The 18,299-nt window shown below is 39.2% G+C and overlaps 1 protein-coding gene across 1 annotated transcript in view; it reads left to right on the forward strand.

Annotated features, from left to right (window-relative positions):
* The window catches only part of LOC133522010 (protein GPR107), a 28,265-nt gene that overhangs the window by 1,395 nt on the left and 8,571 nt on the right, over window positions 1–18,299 (forward strand). Inside the window, exons 2-11 of the mRNA XM_061857217.1 lie at window positions 3,058–3,168; window positions 6,191–6,345; window positions 8,012–8,145; window positions 9,842–9,930; window positions 11,799–11,903; window positions 13,265–13,548; window positions 14,416–14,533; window positions 16,438–16,568; window positions 16,983–17,124; window positions 18,041–18,186. Coding sequence (XP_061713201.1) covers window positions 3,058–3,168; window positions 6,191–6,345; window positions 8,012–8,145; window positions 9,842–9,930; window positions 11,799–11,903; window positions 13,265–13,548; window positions 14,416–14,533; window positions 16,438–16,568; window positions 16,983–17,124; window positions 18,041–18,186 — 1,415 coding nt within the window. The remainder of the gene's footprint in view (window positions 1–3,057; window positions 3,169–6,190; window positions 6,346–8,011; window positions 8,146–9,841; window positions 9,931–11,798; window positions 11,904–13,264; window positions 13,549–14,415; window positions 14,534–16,437; window positions 16,569–16,982; window positions 17,125–18,040; window positions 18,187–18,299) is intronic.

Consider the following 18,299-nt stretch of genomic DNA (forward strand, 5'->3'; position numbering starts at 1 on the left):
GACTATCGGGACAATGATCATCGAATAAACATCCCACAATTATTATTATTATTATTAAAGCCTTTATTATACGAACTGTTGACATTCCCTTTAACCATTACTTATTATATTTAAATTTCTATAAGCATGTTCCTAAGGTCTTTTGACATAGGCCTCTTCCAAATCACCTTTTTCTATTATATTTAGGTATATCTATTGCCATTTCTTTCCAGTTTTTTCCTATTGTTTCTATGAGGTCTTTTTCCCATCTTCTTTTTGGTTTGCCCTTTTTTCTTCTGCCAATTTTTGGATTCCAATTAGTTGCTATTTTTGTCCATCTGTTATTTTTTATTCATAATATAAAACAATGTACTTACATAGACTTAGTAAGCGAATTTTATTATTAAACCACAATGCCATAATCTAAAAATCCATATTATAGAAACAATCATATTTATACCTACATTATTTACTTAAGTTAATGCAAAAGAGGCTATTATAAGCTTAATGTGTGTATCTGTGCTCCTTTATGTCTGTTTGTGCCAACCAAAATGCAATTTTTTTTTAATCCAAAGTCATCTGTTGAGACAGTTCTTAATACAGATAGGCAGAATATTTGGTAAATATTCAGTATTCTGTATATTATCCAATGTTTGTATTTAGACAAGTAATTCGGTTAAAGGGCTGAATATTCAAATTGACAGGGAGGCGAAACTGTTCCTTTCGGGCTTTCTGAGCTCCGTTCGGTTCAGCATTGCTCTGAGCAATTACTAGCGATGGCAAAACTTGATGTCCCATTACATGTACAACCACAGATAAGATAATGACCTGAATTTTGACAAGCCTAAATAGCCGGAAAGGGTAGTACCATAAATAAGAAAGGGAGGCATGATTCAACCTTAAATTGCTGTCAAACTTCTGTTTTGTAGAAAGTTTATTTTCTGTATGGTAGTATATTCTGTGAAATCCGTAAGATCTGAACCGAATATTCGGACGGATATTCATATTTGGCAAACTCCATATTCGACCCATCTCTAGTCCTTAGCTACACGGGTTGCAAATGTGTCAGAGGTTATAAAATTTTAAGATCATTTGTTTTACATTGTTTCATACAATTTAAAAGTTAAATCTATAGCTGCAAAGTTTAATTACTTAGGCCATGACTCAACTGGATGATATTAAGTTGCAGTATTTCCTTGTTATGCTATAATATTATATTTACAACATCAATAAATTGCTCTGATAATTAGATTAAGATAATTATATGTAATACTGTCTTACTATTCATAAGTGCTTGTTGCTAGGCCTACATGAATAAAGTATATTTGAATTGAATTGAAAAATGTATTAAGAGATGGAAACTAAAATATGTCTGTTTGACAGATTTTAAACACTAATTTAAAATATAATGTTATGATAGATTCTGGTATTGAATCCATTATATGCCAAGAAGTTCTATAGCTCCAGTTGACTGCTGAGGTTCAACCAATTTAATTAATCACTCAAATACTGCTATTTAAGGAAAGCTAAACTTACATACAAGTTCTCACACTGTCTTAATAAACCCTTGAAGAGTGTGAATGTTGTACCCAGAAACCACCAAAAATTCATATATATAGAAACGTAAAAGCTCCGAAAGTAGTTACCTAGCTGCTGCGCGAATTTATTTCTTATTTGTATGTATTAACATATGTCATAGTCATGCAAAGCTTAAAGTTAAAGAGTATATGTGATGTTTCATGATTAAAGGGTCCTAACAAAAAGTTATCAGATCTCATGTAGAGTTAGAAGGGCTTGCCCTTACGTCTCAAACTCTACACCTTGGTCAATACATGTGGCTTTTCTGTTTCATAATTATAAGAACTATCATATAACAGAAAAGTAATGAACAGTGTATACATTTTTTACCCTACACTATATACATGAGATGGTGTAGAGTTTATGAAGTTAGGGCTTGTAGTGTTAGTATTTGTCGAGTTAGAAGCTTGGTTCTACATGAGATCTGATATCTTTCTGACAGTGTGAGGCATTTCTTGCAGTGTGTCTCGTCTTGGCAACATTTTACATGAAAGAGGCGTATGATAATCTAAATGATATATTTACGCATGTCTCTCTTTTTTTTATATTAAGTCAGTGGCAAACAAGCATACCGCCCGCCTCATGGTAAGCAGTCTCCGTAGCCTATGTACGCCTGCAACTCCAGAGGAGTTACCTGCGCGTTGCCGACCTTAACATCCCCCCCCCCCCTCGTTGAGTAACCTTACGTACCGGCAGGAACACAACACTATGAGTTGGGTCTAGTGTTATTTGGCTGCGGTTTTCTGTAAGGTGGAGGTACTTCCCCAGTTGGGCTCTGCTCTAGATCTGGAATGACATCCGCTGCGCTGTGCCCTACTACACAAAGCAAGATGACATTCACAATGAATCAATTATCAATTATTATCAATGCCCATACCTCTCTTTTGGACGTAGTTTTAGGACATACCCGGGTCCTATAGTCTTCCATCCCCTAGTTTAAGCGGTTGGGGGGTAAATGTTCCAAGTATTCGAATGTTTTTGTTGATTGTGTACTAATACTAGCTTATATACCAAATTTCAGCTTTCTAAGACTACAGGAAGTGCCTTAAGAATTTAGATAATCATCAGTGAGTGAGTCAGTGACGAAATCAGGGTTTTTAGATATCAATAAAATTTAAAGTATAAGAGCTATGCAATTGAAACTTTATTTCTATAATAAGTGCACTATTGACACCATATCCCAAGAATTTTGCTAATCTGGTATAATCCATACCCAAGTAATAAGGGTTCAAAAAAACGAAGCACTTCGAGAAAAGGTAGGTTGCCCTTGCGCTACGCTTGCCTCGTTTGGCGGGGGCACTCCCGTGCCCCCAGTGTATGTTACGTAAATGTTCAAGCCAAGTTCCATGTAATTTAAGCATGTCATTTTGAAATGAGAGTTCAACTTCGATAGTGGGTGCTCCATTTTAGCGAAGGGGACTGTAGGAGTAAGGCATCTTAGCGACTTCTACGCTGACTAAGTCATGGGGATAATTAATACTGAATATTGTAATGTTTCAGGATGATTACCGACACTATGTGGACCTGACCACATTCGGGTTCTTCCAAGGTGGGGTGCTCGATGTTCGCATGGTCAACTTCAAACTACCTTCAAACGTGGAGCCTGGAGAGGTAGGTACACAAAGCCGCAATATTGCATGGACACTAAATCAGTTAGTTACGTAGTTAATTCACAACGTGTACATATATATTTGCATGTCTTTACTGACAAAGCATGTGAAACTTAATACCTCTATTAGAATACCTTTGTACTGACCATGTTTTGAGCAAATAAAAATTTCTGATTTCTGTACAATCTATGTACGTACAGTCAGCATCAAAAGTAGCGGATCAAACAAGGTATCAAAAGTATCTACCAATCTGAAACAGCTTAACAAAATGTAGTGGTTTTATATGTAGAACTATTGAGACATTAAAAGATATACTTTTCAACGTACATTTTAGAGATTTATCTATATTTGGAAAAGTTATCCGGAATATCAGATACTTTTGACGCGTTGTTTCATCCGCTACTATTGATGCTGACCCTACTACCGAAACCGTTGAAAGCTTTAAATTCGGAACATATATTCTTCAAACGTAAGCTATTATAAAAGATTTTTTGAAATTCCATCCCGTGAGGAGTAAAAACGTGGACAAATTCTAGTATTTTTATATAGAACGTATAAAAAAGAGGGCAGTCCCATAGAAAACATTCGAGATTACTTGGCTATAATGCATGATACGGTTTTTATTCCTGATATTTCAGGGGTGATAAGAAATTAAAAAATATATTCTGTAAGTTATGGTAATGTCAAAATATCAATAAAACAGTTACAGTGATATCACTGATACGACAATAGACATACTTAGCAAGATTTATAAGTACAACGTACAACAGCCAATACCTGGGTAAAAATTATATATAATAATTTAAATCTGTTAATTACTACAACATAAGTATTTAGCGTTAATCAATCAATCAATCAATAAGAATTTATTTCGAACAATGTCCATATTGTGTTAGTAACATACAAATACTTAAATCTAGGGTTAGTATGACAAGATATTACTGCAAATGCCTACATAAAGGGGCATGTAGCTGCACCCAGTGCTTCAGCCACGGTGAGTCCCACCGGTCGGCCAACGTGCACAGGATGGTATTCGAGCTGGCGCGCCACCGCCTCAACAGCGAGCTACACCTCTTCCTGATGATCGCGTGGAAGCCATCGATCCGTCCCTCCGTGAACATACCAGAGGCGCTACAGTGCCGCGGCAGCCCGAACACCACCCTGTACGCGTTGTTGTACTGCACCCGCAGAGCGTTGTATGCCCGCTGCGTATAGCTGATCCATAGGCTGCACGTGTAGAAGGACTGGCAATATGCTTTAAAAAGCGTAGCCTTCACCTTTTCGGTACATCGTGCAAACCTACGAGCCAACATATTGCAGCGCACAGCCAGCGCTCTGCGTTCCCTCTCAATATCCATGTTGTCACACATGTCATCGGTGACCCAGTGGCCCAAATACTTAAAATGCTGAACTTGTGCTAAAGGAGTTCCACAAAGAGTCACAGGGGGCACGCTGTAGGTTTTATTACCCGCTTTAAACAGCATAAACTCGCTTTTGTTAGCATTGTACTTGAGCCCATGGGCCTCCGCGTACGACTCACATTTGCGCAGTAAACTAATTAAACCACCCACTGAGGGGCTCAGCAGCACCATGTCATCCGCGTAGCTGATGTTATTAACGCGCACTCCGTCTATGGAACATCCCACACTGGCACTACTGAGCTCCTCCAGCAGTCGGTTCATATATAGGTTGAAGAGGCGGGGTGAACTTAACCCCCCCTGCCTCACTCCGCACTTCATCCTATATGTCTCCGAATACGCTCCAGCCCACTTAACACTATTTTCTTGGTTACCATACCAATATTTAAGCAACGAGGTAACCTCATACGGCAGATCCGTATCAGATTGTAACTTACGCCACAGCATGTCATAAGATACGAGGTCGAATGCTTTTGACAGGTCCAGGTAACAGGCATATACGGGTGTTTTTCTTGCCGTATAGTACTGGACAGTCTGCTTCAGACATAAGATGGCAGATTCAGTAGATAGGCCAGGTCTGAAGCCGAACTGCGCGTCGTGCAGGTGTATATGCTTAGCCAGCTGTTTGTCGAGCAGACTGTCCAGAACCTTGGCAATAACATTGGCCAGCGAGATGGGCCTATAGTTGGACATGTCAGAAACATCGCCCGTTTTGTTCTTAACAATTGGGACAACTACTGTATGCGTAAGTTCATCCGGCAGATAACTGTGACTTAAACAAAGGTTAAAAAACAATGCAAGAATTCTTGATAGGTGCACACCCGCGTACTTCAAATGCTCTATGCTTAAGCTGTCTTTCCCAGGAGACTTCCCTCGCACCATCTTATTAATGACTGAAGCTACCTGTTTAGCAGAGAATCTCACAATATTAACCTCAGGATGACGATCAGCATCGCACATATGAGACGGGGGCGACAGCGGTGGATCAACCTTAAAGTGGCACTGAAACGCATTAGCTATATCACTCGGCTCATGCAACCCAGCTACGCTCACAGGAAAGGCCGCCTTAGGGTTTAATTTATTAGTCGATTTCCAAAATTTACCAAATTTTTTACTAGAGTGTAGCTGCGCAATAATATCCATTCGGATTTGATCTTGATTAATTTGACAATATTTTAATTTAGATTTGAAAATTCTTTTAGATTCGTACATTTTAGAGTAAACATCTCCGGAAACCGGTTTACTTTCGGTTAATATTAGGTACATTAAACTTGGAGATGTAAACGGTCCCCAGTGTCAGAGCGAATACTAGTATGTACAGTCATCTGACACGATCTATTTGTAGAACCATAAGAGCGTGTCACATATTTTTGCGGCCTTCGAACTGTCACATATTATTGCAGATGACTACTAATAAGATTTTGAGGTGTAAAGGCTCTCCGAGCGTCAAAATGAAGTAAAAAAGGATCACCTTTATATTTTATAAAGAGCTGAATGAACACTGTGTGAGCTTTATACGTGTTCATCAGAGGAATTTTTAAACGCCGCCATTGTCGGACACGAGTCGTGGCTCGCGTACTGACTGTATGTATTTATCTCTTCCAGTATGGTTTCACCCTCGACCGCACAGTGAACGACGCCATCAGCCCGTACTTGGAGGCACATTCCGACACGTGCTTCCTGAAGGACAGCGATAGCAGCTACACGTCCCCGCAGCACCCCGCCATCGTGTTCCTCAAGATGGACTTCAACAACTTGAAGTGAGACCAACACATTCAGGGGCCCATTTCTCGAACAGTAGTAGACTAATAATATTAGTCCACAAACTGTCAAGTCGTATGGGTTACCATGACAACACACTAGTAATATTAAACTCATACCTATGGAAGGTACAGGCAAGGAATAGAATCTCCATAGGCAGAACTGTTGCAAAAGTGTCCAGCTGTCACCTATAAATAATAGTTCCAAATCTCTCCAGAGTAGCGCTAGAGTAGCCAAGAACCTAGACGTTATTGACGGAGTGAAGTGCGCTGTGTATGATTAGATTTTTATTCTCAAGTATTGTAGGTATTGTAGCGCCACCTATTTATGGTTTTATGTCGGACACTTTTTGGTATATGGAGATTCTATTCCTTAAAGAGTTAACCTTCCATACTGATACCGTTCGAGAAATGAGCCAGTATTGAAGTATGATCATTTATGAACCTTGGTCATAAAATGAGTATTGAATTAGAACTATATAAAAAAAAATTACTGATACATTGCTATCTAAAAAGCAATTTCAATTCATTAGGGCAGCAAGCCCGGGGTATGGCTAGCTTAAACCCTCTGCCTTATGACGGGACTTCTTTATCATTGCATATACAAATAAGATCAACTGACACAGGTGTCGACATGACATAAATGTTGACATGTGGCGATAAAATGTTGATTACATTACTTCCCCTTTTTTAAGGTTACAGTTCGTGTCATCCACGATGATGCGCAGATTTATCAATCTATTTTTTAACAACTTGACAATACGAGTCCAGCTATGGCAGCATGGTTCCATTTTTATCACTTGTCACTATGCCCGTCACTTTCGCACATACTTGTTAGAACGTGACAGGCATGGTGACAAATGACAAAGAGCCCTACAGGCACGCGTAGTCGTGACTGACACGATTTATATTCGTTCAATAAACTATCAGGGGATACCAGCTTATCCTTGCAGAAGTTTCACGACCGGTCTGGCCTAGTGGGTAGTGAAGCCGATGGTCCTGGGTTCAAATCCCGGTAAGATCATTTATTTGTGTAATGAGCACAGATATTTGTTCCTGAGTCATGGATGTTTTCTATGTATATATTGTTGTCTGAATATAGTACCCACAACACAAGCCTTCTTGGCTTACCGTGGGACTTTTCAATCAATTTGTGTAGGAATGTGTCTATAATATTTATTTTACATATTTATTTAAGTTGTGGTAATTGTAAAAGGTAAATTTATTCCATTCTAATTCAAATGATTGAGATGGGTATCAACTGGCTAGCTAAACAATTGAGCTGTTTAAATACCTTTTTAGGGTTCCGTACCCAAAGGGTAAAAACGGGTCCCTATAAGACTCCACTGTCCGTCTATCCGTCACCAAGCTGTATCTTATGAACTATGATAGCTAGACGGTTGCACTTTTCACAGAAGATGTATTTTTCTATTGCTACTATAACAATAAATACTAAAATAGAAAAATAAGTTAAATTTGTAGTGAACCTTTAGCCGGCGAGTCCGAAACACACGTTTTTAAGATGTGATCGAGTGTTTTATTAGACTTGTGAAATAGTTTCTAGCGTATGTCATATTTGCTGTCATCTTCTAACAAGTTTATAAGTCACGCGGTAGACGAGGATGACTGTTTGATTTTTGTAATTTTCAGGTTATGTTTGTTTCAGGTTAAATATAACTTGCAAGGGCAACGACCTGAAAGCCATGCATCTGTACCAGAACCGGTCGCAGATACCGCTGGACCGCGCCAAGCGGAGTAGCTTCTGGCGGCACCCTTACATCACCAAGCGGTCTGCTGACAGTACGTGGTTAATGGTTATCTATGCTCTGTATCTTAAGTATTTAAATAGAAGTAAACTATTTGTAATATTTCGGGTAGTTATAACATTTATTGGTTAACCAACCAAATACAAAACCGCCTGGATCTGTGACTGAACGATCTGACTTTAACCTACATTATTTGATCGTGTAATGTTTTCATCTACCCTCAACTATAGCTTGAGGAGCCATTGGAGGGTAGATTTTGTTTACTTTTCTTTAAATACCTAAAGATACAGAGTATACATAGAGACTGTACACGATAAAATCTGGCCAAGCATGGTATATATTTTTACAGGACATATGGTGCTACTTTCTCGCACGCGTGCGGGTATGAGCACTTTCCGTCCATATGTCGAAACTTTAAAGACCCATATGTTATACTATACACGTGCGAATAGGTAATTCGCAACTCGTGTCGGTTTAAAACGTTAATTTCGGTCGTGTTTTAATTTATCACCACTTGTTACGTATTTCCTATTTTCTGCACTTGTATCGTAGATAACTATTATAGAATGGACATTATCAAGGACTCCTTCTGTTTTTAATAGTCTATATTACTATGTAATAATAGCACATTACGATACAAGTGCGAAAGATAGGAAATTCGAAACGAGTGGCGATAAATTAAAACACGACCGAAGGGAGTGTTTTAAATCGACATGAGTTGCGAATTACCTATTCGCACGTGTATCGTACAACGTTTTACAGTACATATGGCCCTTCAAATGTTTAACACAGTAACGTCATATGCTAATTTGGGCACTAGTGCGGTAAAGTAGCACCATATGTACTGTAATAGTTATTTGTTTTACAAGGGGGCAAAGTTGTTGTTTAACCTCTCGTGCTAATAGTGATGCCCGAGCAAGTGAAAAATTCCTAAATATGTGGAGTGGAATCTTGAGCGTTGCGAGGTTTTCAAGGCAAGAGGGATAAACCAATTTTGCCACCGAGTGAAACACAAAATTTTTCACTGTGCCAATATTGAACTGATTTATTCAAAATGAATGTTATAACATAGTTTTACTACATTTAAAATTATCATTTAAAAGTCAATTCTACGGGCCAACATAAGGAAACAACTCAAAATTTGCATTTGATATACTTTGCCATACATGTGGATAAAATGCTACTTTCTTAATAGTTTATGAATAATCAAGAGAGCTTTTACTAGCTGGTGTGGTGACATAGTTATTTGTTTTATAAGAGGGCAAAGTAGTTGTTTAATCATTTGTGTTGATATGATACTCGAGCAAGCAAAAGATTCTAAAATTGAGCCTAGTAAGTGGTTCGTAAAGGTGAATCTTGAGCGTTGCGAAGGTTTCAAGACACGAGGGTTAAAAAAATGCTACCGAATGAAACAAAAATGTTTTAAATAGAGAAATGTTTTTAATGTCAGAAGACGCTGGATAAGTAATAAATATATAATGGTAAAAGTTACAGACAAATTAACGTTACATTAGTTTGTATTTATCAACCACATTAGCTGGTAAAGGTTCTTTTGATTGTTGTAGAGCTGGTGAGAATGGTGTATTTTATTCACATGGGTGGTAAAGTAATTTGATGCAAATTTTGAGTTATTTTTTGATGTTAGTTGGTAGAATTTAATTTTAAATGATAAATATTTAATAATGTTCAGTTGGATTTGATTTTTATTTTTGTGTTTTTATGCTTTTCAGAGGGCCCAGAATGCGTCCCTCCTTGTTCCTGCGCCCATCTGCCGATAACAAAAGAAACCAAAAATGGCTTCGACTATTACAATACTAGTGTAAGTTATTTTACAGTACATATGGTGCTACTTTTCCGCTCGCGTGCAGGAAGAGCACTTTTCGTGCATATCTCGTAACATTAAAGAGCGATATAAATAAATATTATATTGAATATTATAGGACATTATTACACAAATTGACTAAGTCCCACAGTAAGCTCAATAAGGCTTGTGTTGAGGGTACTTAGACAACGATATATATAATATATAAATATTTATAAATACTTAAATACATAGAAAACACCCATGACTCAGGAACAAATATATATGCTCATCACACGAATAAATGCCCTTACCAGGATTTGAACCCGGGACCATCAGCTTCGTAGGCAGGGTCACTACCCACTAGGCCAAACCGGTCGTCACGTTCACGATATGTAACGTAAAACGGTGTACGATACACGTGCGAATAGGTAATTCGCAAATCGTGTAGATTTAAAACACTCCCTTCGGTCGTGTTTTAATTTATCACCACTCGTTGCAAATTTCCTATCTTCTGCACTTGTATCGTAAATAACTATTGTGTAATATAAATATAATATCAATTTAATTTAATTAGTGCGACATCATTTTAAATTTAACATTATATCGCTACAAGTACATATAATGATAGTATAATAATTAAATCTATATAGGGACCGTGCGCGTTGGAGGGTCTGCCATCTTGTGGTCTGAATCGGAACCATAAACATGCACATTTACACGTCACGTGCTTTCTTGTGCATAGTAGGTTCTGCCATCTTGTGGGCTACATCGGAACAATAAACATCACATTTACGCCTCGCGCCAAAAATCTGACGGCTCCTGTGCTGCCTCCTACAGTTCATGCACGCTCCCTATACGTCCCACTGCTGGGCACATGCCTTCTCTTATGCGCGAAAAGGGTTTTGGGCTAAAGTCCCCACGCAGGCCCAATGCGGATTGGGGACTTCACATACACATATGCAGGTTTCCTCACGATGTCTTCCTTCACCGAAAAGCTAGCGGTAAATATCAAATGATATTCCGTACATAAGTTCCGAAAAACTAATTGGTACGAGCCAGTATTTGAACCCGCGAGCTCCAAATTGAAACCACTCGTTACCTGAATGCACTAAATAACAATCAATACGGGACAATTCTGTACAACCCTACCCGTTTTCTTTACTTATGATTGTATGAAATTGAAGATACATCTGAATTGACGACCGGTTTGGCCTAGTGGGTAGTGATCCTGCTTACGAAGCTGATGGTCCCGGGTTCAAATCCTGGTAAGGGCATTTATTCGTGTCATGAGCATGGATATTTGTTCCTGAGTCATGGGTGTTTTCTATGTATTTAAGTATTTATAAATATTTATATATTATATATATCGTTGTCTAGGTACCCTCAACACAAGCCTTATTGAGCTTACTGTGGGACTTAGTCAATTTGTGTAATAATGTCCTATAATATTTATTTTATTTATTTATTTATTTATTTTAATTTCAGACCCTGCTTTTCTATTGGCTGCTAATACACGAGTACTATATAATATATATTATACAGTACTATTTTTTTTTTCTTGAGACCTCCTGTACAAATGTTTGTATATATTCCAAAATCTATTTTGAATTTATTGCATACCAAAGAGTTCCAAATTCAATAACAAAACAACTGCTTCCTTGTCTCAAGAGGTTAAAATGCTTAGATCATAGGCTTAAGATACACTTGTCAATTTTATTTACGTAAATAGGCACACAGATGTACTATAGAATGAGGGATGAATATCATTATCTCATTCTAACAAATAGCTTTGTCCCTACTTACTTAAGTAAAACTTACTAATGTATCTTCGGCCTTACATCTCTCACTGCGCTTCGAGTTCTGATGGCCTTTTGTGTCCCCAGTTCGCAATGTACGTGGCATCCGTGCGTGAAGAGGGGCTGTACAACCTGTACTTCCACAACTGTCCAAAGACTGACAAGGGAGTTACTCCTGCTATGAACTTTGTTGTAAGTATTAAAAATAATTTCAAATATTTTACTTTATATCAATTACAAGTATTTCCGCCGTTTAATACCTATGGCCAAAGAGAATTGACTATAATAGAGGTAGAGTCTAAGACAAACACGTGCCCCTTAGTTTGACATCCAAAACAGATGGCGCTGTACTGCGCCATATATGTTGCGTTCACTGAATTGTCAAACGTCAACTTTTACAGCCTGACCAGAAATATATGATCATTGTCAAGAGGGCGCTGTTATGTGACAGTTCAGTTTAGTATAAAAAATGTAGTTCCAATGAAATTCGGTAACATGGCGCGTGATCATATATTACTGGTCAGGTTTTACAATCGGAGTTACCGCAAAATGCATGGAGCTGTAAAGCGCCATCTCGTTTACCTGTCAAATTCGAAGCACGAAATTGTCTTAGATTTTACGCATCTTACTCAATCAATATATCTTTGCTGCGACCAAAAGCGTGAAGTCACACTCGAAACGTCAAGACAAATACGCGTAACACGAGTCGAGTCAAGTTCCCGTTTAAAATAATACATATCGTGTTTTTTTTTTAATAAGGAAATATAAGAGATATTTTATAGGGGTAGATGGACCTCTTCGCATTGGCTTGCAATCCATCTAGGATACTCCGAAATAGAACCCGGAATGGAGCTAGGTGCGAGTTGGGTCCAACCTGAAATAAGCGGCAGATTCCTGCAGCCGACCTGCCTCCACACGTATGGGGTCGCCTTTCCTTTCCGCCTACATTACCCTCTCGGCTTTAGTGTCTTACCTCCTTATAACGTCTATTAAAGTTGACAAGCCGCTAATCGTTTGTCCCTTTCCATCATACCAATACGTCGGAAAGGGAAAAACGATTATTAGCGGCTTGTCAACTTTAGTAGACGTTATAAGGGGGTAAGACAGTAAAGCCGAGAGGGTAATGTAGGCGCTGGGCATCCTTGCGTTTCCTTAATTCCGACCCAGCCGCTTAATGTCCACGGAGGTCACTCCGCCCACGACAGCTTCACGGGAGGTAGCAGAGATCACCCACCATAAACCATGTCTCTCCGGTGTTACACCATATATCGTCTGCAATAGACGCAAAGGCCAATGAACGCAAAATATATATTGAGACGACAGCTTTCATCTAAGCTATGCGAAATTTACTATAGCTTCTTCTTTTTCTTTGTTAGGGGCTATGTAAGGCTCTACAGCTTAAATATCACTGCGACCATTCCTGATCTATTGTGATCGCCGCCTACTACAACTCTCGATGCAAACCTGCAACTTCAAACAGCTGCAGGATCTTCTTGATCTCGAGAGACCTTAACTCCTCCGCTCCTAACTATAGCTTATATTATCTTTTTCAGATAGAAATATACGAAAGCAATGACGGCAACTTCCTGTCAGCCGGCGAGATGCCGCTCCCGGCCTTGTACAGCACGATGTCGCTCATATTCCTGCTCTCCGCCGGCTTCTGGACCTTCATCCTCAGGAGCAGCAAGCACACCGTGTACCGTATACACATCCTCATGTGCGTGCTGGCGTACCTCAAGGCTCTGTCTCTGGCCTTCCACGGGATCAACTACTACTTCATCAGGACGAGGGGCGAGCACGTGACGGCGTGGGCCATACTTTACTATATCACTCACCTGTGAGTATGCATCAATCATGATCAATTACTACTTCATCAGGACTTCATAATAGGGAGCGTGCATGTACTGTAGGCGGAGCACAGAATTCCCCTGTTCATTGGCACGAAGCATTATGTGCATTGTGCAGTTTCCATTTTTAGATTTAAGCCACTAGATGGCAGACCCCTACTATGCGAAATAGAGCCAGCGTGTATTAGTTAAATATCAAAAAGTGGCGCCATCTAATAGGTCAAAGGCCAAGTTATGGCAGCATCGTTCCGAGCGATGGCGCCATAACCTTTAGGAAGTTCCCGGTAAGATGGCGCCACTGTTTGATATTTAACAAATTGAACACATTTCAGGGAAAGAATAATCAAAGTGAAATGGCGTTCTAAAAGTTTTATTCATGCGTCGAAAGATGACAGTAAACGTACTTAGGCTACAAAACTTTCTTTGACAATACACCTCTATTTCAATTCTCTTTGGTGTAGAGGGCATCAATTGCTTAGAAGATTGTATTGGCTTTCGATTCAGGTCACGAGATGGCAGACCCTCCGACACGCACGGTCTCTATACTATCAAAGAAATGGGGTATTCCTTTGTATTATGGATTCGATTTCTCTCTGTAACTGTCTACGTCCATACCTAATAAACAATTGTTTTACAGTACATATCGTGCTACTTTACCGCACTAGTGCGCAAATTAGCATATTACGTTACTGTGTCAAACATTTAAAGGGCCATATGTACTGTAAAACGTTGTACGATACATGTGCGAATAGATAATTCGCAACTCGTGTCGCTTCGGTCGTGTTTTAATTTATCGCCACTCGTTTCGAATTTCCTATTTTTCGCACTTGTATCGTAATGTACTATTTTATTGGCAGGCTAAAAGGCGCGGTGTTGTTTGTGACGATAGTGCTAGTCGGTACGGGGTGGAACTTCATCAAACACATCCTGGCTGATCGGGACAAGAAACTGTTCATGATCGTCATACCGCTCCAGGTATTGTGAAATGTTTGAAGCCACAATCTCCGACCTCGCACCCTTACTCAAACTCCCGAACACCAGTACCAAGTCGAATTCCCACTCACCTCTCTACCGAGCTCTAAAGCTTATTAACAAAATATTGACCCAGGACGATTCATTGGACCTATTTTCGACTAATGAACCGAGATTCTTAACCACAGCCGGGCGCTACCTCGAGGCTCTAGTCATAATATGTACTATTTAAATTCTGGCTGTTTTTGGTAATAATTAATTATAGTAATGTTATAGGGAGCGTGCATGAACTATAGGAGGCAGCACTGGAGCCGTCAGACCCTCCAACGCGCACGGTCCCTATAATTCAATTCTTATATTCCCATGTGTCATGTTCGGCGTATACTATAAGTGACATTATAATAATAAAATAAATAAATTAATAAAATAAATAAATAATTGTCCGTGGGTGCACTGCTATAGTGTGAACAGGGATAATCGTCGGTTGGTGTCACATTACTTTTAGAGTAAATTGTCTTATTACAAGGGGCCTCTACGTGTCGGCTTCGGCCCCACGCACGCCTTCCAAATGCCCGGGACCCCATGGTCCCGAGAATTTGTAAGAGACATACAAATAAAAATAAATAAAGAATAATAAATAAAAAATCGAATAAAACTTGTAGCTCTGAGCTGTAAACGTCGCGATAACCTTCATAGGTTTAAAAAAGTAAAAATATTTAAATTGAGTCATTTTACTCATTATCAAAGCGAACACAATGGTCTTAAGAGGATACGGGAGGTGAGATTTAAATATTTTAGGTGAATATATCCGTCTCGCTAACGAAAGCGGCTCCTAAAACTAGTGCGATAAGGACAACGCCAGGTTAGGCGAAAAATCCCTTGTAAAAATCTCAAAAAACGATGTTTCGTACTCGACTGCCTCCTTCAAAACTTAACAAAATGTAACGAAATTTTGAGATCTAAATTGTAATGATATTATCTGTGTCGGACTGTTTTGCTTTTTAGGCCAATTGATGTCAGTTTTGAATACAATGCTTCTTTTTGCAGCCTAGTAAATAAGGCCGTTCTTGCGAATAATGGAAGTGCACTAGCGGCTTAAGAAACAAAAATATCAGGAAAAGCAAAACAGTCCAACACAGATATTAATAATAATAATCTATGTTGAAAAAATAATTGCTCTTGCTTCAAAAACCACGGAGGAAATGGTCGAGTACGTTTGTATGGAGAAATGACTACTCCTGTTGCCTCTTAAATGTCATTGACCCAACTGGCATTTAAGTCCTTTATGCCAATTTCCCCCATTTCCTCCATTTTTAACATTTTCCAATATTTGTTCAACTACCGAAACGGCTCACAAAATTTCACGAGAATCGGTTGAGAAATGCGACCTGTTGAGAACACCCGAACATACGAAAGCATTTGGCTTAAGTCTTTTATTTATCTCAATGTAAAATTTAACTTTAATAGCTGTCAATAGAGTTGAATATTATATTCGCCACATATCGATTTGTATGTGGTAAGAGGTTAACTTGCCCTATAAGTAAGTTTATTAGTTAGTTAGTGTGGGTCAAATCTTGGAAGCTAAATTTGACCCACTTCCCGATTTCAGATTGAGCCTAAAATTTGCATACACATGTAAGTCGGGTGACAATGCAATATTATCGTACCATCGAGCTGATCTGATGATGGAGACAGGAGGTGGCCATGATGAACAACGCAACCGAATTGTGTTTAAGGTTTTTAGAATTGTCTCAATGAGTATTATTTGCTTATGGTAAGAAAAGTACAGTCAGTGACAAAAGCTTGTACAATAAACGAAATTTTTGCCATAAACTTATTTTTGCTAGAATTCACACGGTGTAAATCTCTTAAGTGGGTTTTGCGTAAAAGTATGTCTGTATTCGTAGGTGGTGGCGAACGTGGCGGAAATCATAATAGCTGAGAGCGAAGAGGGCGCCGCAGAGCACAACGCGTGGAGCGACACCTTCATTTTGGTGGACCTGCTGTGCTGCGGCGCCATTCTGTTCCCCGTCGTGTGGTAAGTATCAGTAAATCATACGATATAATGTATTTCCAACGGTTCGTCAACACAAACATCACGCGGTACGACCGCTCTGCTCGCATGGTTAATATTTTCATTGTATTTCTAAGCAATAGTTATATCAATATACATCTAAGGCCTCCCGAAGAGGCAGATAACTAAATTTCGATTTTCGCGTTTCCCGGTAGGCTTTTTGTTAGCAAACCGCGATGATGCATCAATGTCATATTTTACTATCTGTGAAAACTTATCAAGAAAAGTTAGTCTATGGTTTACGATAGGTGCTAGTGCTACACTCTGGCGGCAGAACTTTGGAGTAATACTCCCTATAGTTTTCGCTTTCGATTCAGGTTACGAGATGGCAGATCCTCCACGCACGGTCTCTGTATTTAACGCCATTTTGTGTCGCAGGTCGATACGTCACTTACAAGACGCGTCGAGCACAGACGGCAAGGCAGCGATCAACCTGCGGAAACTGAAGTTGTTCCGACACTTCTACATAATGGTCGTGTGCTACATATACTTCACGAGGTTCATCGTCTATCTGCTCAAGGTAAACGCGGTTGCCTTAGGTGGGCCTTTTTGTTTTACCTTTTCAACGCAGTGTCAAAACTGAAATTGAACTTTATGTATATGCACGTAGGCTCTGTGGTCTGTGACGGATTAATCCGTCTTCGGCGTTGTACCTACAATGCGGATATATCCGTCATTGGCGTCAAAAAGGTTATAGTTGTACACTACACGTGTTTTACAAATTTTGTTTTTTTTAATGTCATTTATTTTGAAAAGAGAATAAAGGGTTCCAAAATTTTTCATAACGTCCATTCCGTATACAGTCATACAAGGTTAATGGAAAAAATGTAACGGAATTGAAATGAAAATTTTGGGACAATTTTTTTCTCCTGACTCATAGTATGAGGTTGCCAGTTAACTGAGATTGTTTGTATGCGGCGATCTACAGAGTCAATAACTGTATCTGAAATATTATACAAAACTATGGCCTTTAATCTAATAGTCTGTTTATATACGACCTAATTTTAATCAGAAAAACAATAGTACTAGTAATAGAGTAGATAAAATGGTCGTTATTTTCAGGTACGATTCATAGTGTCAAAATATCGTATCAACCGCTTAAGTACTTTTACACGCAATTTATCACAATATGTTTCCGAATTTGGATGATATCTCTTGGTATTTGACTGAATGGTTGAGTTTTAACTTCCACCAAACTGGAATCACCATAAACATTTACAGCTTCAACAAGAATACGCCCAACGTAAGTAGGTTGTAAATCTGATACACTACATTGACCTGAACCGACCATGGCACCACCTGTCCGAGATTAATAATTTGAGACTCGAAAACACGCACTTGATGATTTCATATCTTATACGAGTATTTTAATTTTGTTTCCATATTTTCTGGGGTACAAAATAAATATCTATACTGACAACCGACTTGCCCCACAGATAACGGTACCGTTCCAGTACTCGTGGATAGACGAGATGTCGCGCGAGTTGGCAACGTTCGTGTTCTTCGTGATGACCGGCTACAAGTTCCGACCGGCCGCCGCCAACCCGTATTTCACGCCCAACACGTCGGACGACGCGCTCGTGTAAGTACTCTGCTAGCACGAGCTGGCAACGTTGTGACCGGCTACAAGTTCCGACCGGCCGCCGCCAACCCGTACTTCATTTTTTCAAAACCTTCTTTTTCAGAAGCGTTTTT

Source organism: Cydia pomonella, chromosome 1 (genome assembly GCF_033807575.1).
Source record: "Cydia pomonella isolate Wapato2018A chromosome 1, ilCydPomo1, whole genome shotgun sequence".
Lineage (NCBI taxonomy): Eukaryota > Metazoa > Arthropoda > Insecta > Lepidoptera > Tortricidae > Cydia > Cydia pomonella.